The sequence below is a fragment of the Bremia lactucae genome, assembly GCF_004359215.1.
Source record: "Bremia lactucae strain SF5 chromosome Unknown BlacSF5_NotPlaced_167_SHOA01000113.1_325088bp, whole genome shotgun sequence".
Taxonomy (NCBI): Eukaryota; Oomycota; class Peronosporomycetes; order Peronosporales; family Peronosporaceae; genus Bremia; species Bremia lactucae.
In genome coordinates this window covers 199,795-202,894 of record NW_027152180.1, presented here as the reverse complement: position 1 = coordinate 202,894, position 3,100 = coordinate 199,795, and the positions used below count along the sequence as shown (strand labels likewise).

The 3,100-nt window shown below is 46.2% G+C and overlaps 1 protein-coding gene across 1 annotated transcript; it reads left to right on the top strand.

The window, feature by feature from the left end:
* Positions 1-1,566: 1,566 nt before the first annotated feature.
* Positions 1,567-2,823, top strand: CCR75_006549 (uncharacterized protein; the record flags this gene model as incomplete). The annotated part of the gene is made up of 1 exon (XM_067964619.1): positions 1,567-2,823. One exon carries the CDS (start codon positions 1,567-1,569, stop codon positions 2,821-2,823), a length of 1,257 nt encoding a protein of 418 aa, XP_067817261.1.
* Positions 2,824-3,100: the final 277 nt, after the last annotated feature.

Genomic DNA, 3,100 nt, shown 5'->3' with positions numbered 1-3,100 from the left:
GTGACGGACTCCGCCGCAGCATGGCTCTTTGCCTCGGACGCAGATCTCCGCTGTCCGCTGTCCGAGCACGAACGCCTCAAGCTGCTCCAACTGAGCAACATGTTGCTCAGGGGGATTTCCCAAGAACTTGGGCAGGGCTTTCTCACCAAGTCCCTGCACCAAGTGCCCTGCCACCTCCCGATGATGTTCGGAGAGATAGGGAAAACGAGACCAATCGATGTTGAGGCTCATCCTAACACACGCAGAGATGCGAGTCGTGGGAAGGATATTAAGTGCTACCAAGTATGGGCGGGCACGTCTTAATGCGGCCACGCTCTACTTAAGCACACACCCTAGCACAGCGAGGAAGCGATTAAACCAGCTTGCGTGCAGTGAGGTAGTTGTGGTAGGCGCCTTAGCGACCTCACTCAACGCACTAAGTACTCTAATAAAATGTCGTCACGGGAGTGGTAATCAGGCTCCTCGTGCGCACTGACTAAGTAGAAAGTAGTTTTCAGACTGATTTATATTTAATCGCATTAAATAGAAATACCTATTTTTACCAATTAAAATGTCATCTCTATAGATAACACTTAATATTTATTGCGAGTTTATCTTTCTAGATATCTCGCGTAACGGGTGACGCTAGCCGTCATCACGGATGACTAGGCGTCATCCCTCCTAATGTGAATGCACTCATGTGCATCACATACACAAGGGTTGGTCACGAATGTGAACCACACCTGAGTGCGAAGTCTAATTCCTTTATTGTCTTTTGAACAGACGTTACAAGCACAGCTCTAAAAGTCCTAAGCAATTTATGAAAAATCGAAACGTCGAATTGCGCACGTAAAAAGATTCACTGCGTCGATTGCAACTGACGCATCGTCGCGGATTTCTCTATCATGACATCAAAGAGCCAGCACACACGCTTCAAGAAAGTGTACGGCATCGTATCCGTAAGCGTCCGGGATGCGTCAGAATCTGCGACATAAAAACTTCAAATTTGCTTATTTTTCTCATTGAATTTATTAAAACATTTGCACCTGGAAGGGCGACAGGAGCTGCCTACGTTTAAATTTTTGTAAAGTAATAACGTCACACGCCGCCGCGTTGTATTCTCGACTGTTGTTGGTATTCTTATGGTGCTTAAACGCTACTAATATTGGATTTAAGACAAGCATCTCCAATAACCTCACATCTTCACATCGTAATAAAATAGAAGAAGAGGGAGAGCCTCTCCTTGCGTTTAAATCATGGAGCTCATTATGTACTTTAACCATCCGAGGGCTCTGCGAAAAATTAAACGCCCATTCTTCAATGATAAAATCTGGATAAAAGCAGGAGGCAGCATCTCTGCGACAATTTCCTGTCTGGTTTCTAACCGATAGAACCGGCACCTTCCACGGATTATGACCATAGAATTGATAGTCCTCTTGATCTGCTCGACTTTCTGGCAGAGACACGGAGAATTCGGGCTCCTCTCTAGGAGAACTCACTCTTCATTTTGTCAGCTAGAAAATACAACGTGCTTTAGACGCTCGTTCCACCCGCTCCCTACGCGACGCACTCAACCTTCTGTTAGCAATGAAGATTTTCGTTCCGTCCTTTATTGCTTCTGTCGCACTCGTGCTTTTCCCTAGTGCTGGCGCTCTAAATGTCCAACTTCCAGGTGTCAACTACGAAATGATGTACGGAGACAATAAGTGCAAGTCCGCGGCCGAGGTCGAGGCGGATATGATGCTAATAAAGAAAGTCGCAGACAAGATACGCATTCACTCGTTGATTCCGTGCCAGCACGGCGAAGTGGTACTGCCAGCGGCCAAGAAAGTTGGCCTCAAGGTCGAGCTGGGCATCCAGACGTGCAGTAATTACTATCAAGAGAAAAAACTACTGTCGAGACTCGTGGAAGTCGGTCTATTTGACTCAAACATCGTGACGTTTCACGTTGGCAGCAACGAAGTCAGCAATGGCGAAGTTCAGCCGGACGTTGCGCTTACGCACTTGATTGAGATTCAAAGCATCATTCGCTCCTGTGGCAAGTCTACCGCCGTGACGGTCTCGGATTCGATTGACACTTACATGCAGAACCCTTCGATCTTTGAAAAAGTCGACTTTGTTTCAATTAGCAGCATGCCAATCCGGGATGGCATTGCTATTAGTGACGCGGTTTCGATCACTTTGGAACAAGTCCAGAAACTCCTCGAAAAGGCTACCGAGCTAGATAAGAAAGTCGCCTTCTCGGAAGTAGGCTGGAGTTCCGACGCCGTAGGGTCCGACCAGGCTTTGTATATGAAACGAGTCTTTCAAATGGCTAAAGCATACGATTTCGAGTTCTACTGGTTCACGGCGTTTGACTCGAAAGGGGGTAATGGCAACCAACTCGCGGCCAATTTTGGCATCTTTGACAAGAACAACAAGATGAAGGCTCACTTGCAGGAGCTCAAGATCGAGTTGCTTGAACCACGGATCCTTCAAAACCTTGGTACCAAACTTGTGTTGGCCGAGAGTAAAAGTGCTGTCGTTATGCACAAACACGAAGCGGCCGAAGGGGCGAATGCCGTGTGGCTCTATGACAAGGAAACCCACCAGCTCATTTCCAAGTTTAATTTTCGTTGTCTGACGGCCAACCAGGAGATCAAGGATGGAAAGGTTCAAGTGACCCAATGCGTGAATGACGACAAAGACCAGAAATGGACATTTGGCGAGAATGGTCAGCTCTTCCACTCGACAAACGCAACGTTTTGCCTGGCCGCGGACGTCTCAACGATTGGCAAGGTCGTATTGAGGAACACTTGCGCATCGGACGACAAGTACCAAAAGTGGACAGCTTTGAAGCCCTAAAAGCTACAAATGGCTTTTTGTCTTTTATTCTTTTGCATTTTTTGTCATTATGGCTCTTCGTCCACAAGCTTAAAATTCACGAGTCGCGATTATCTACAATACTTGAAAAATGTGTAATGGTTACAGAGAAGTTAAGATATTCACTCAAGTTGAATTAGTGACACTACTTGAAACATACGTAACTAATGTTGTTAAAGGCAATCGCAAGGCGTACGCCTTCCTGTATTTTTTTTCGCTATAAAATGGCAACTATACAGAATAGGGAATTTCAAAACTC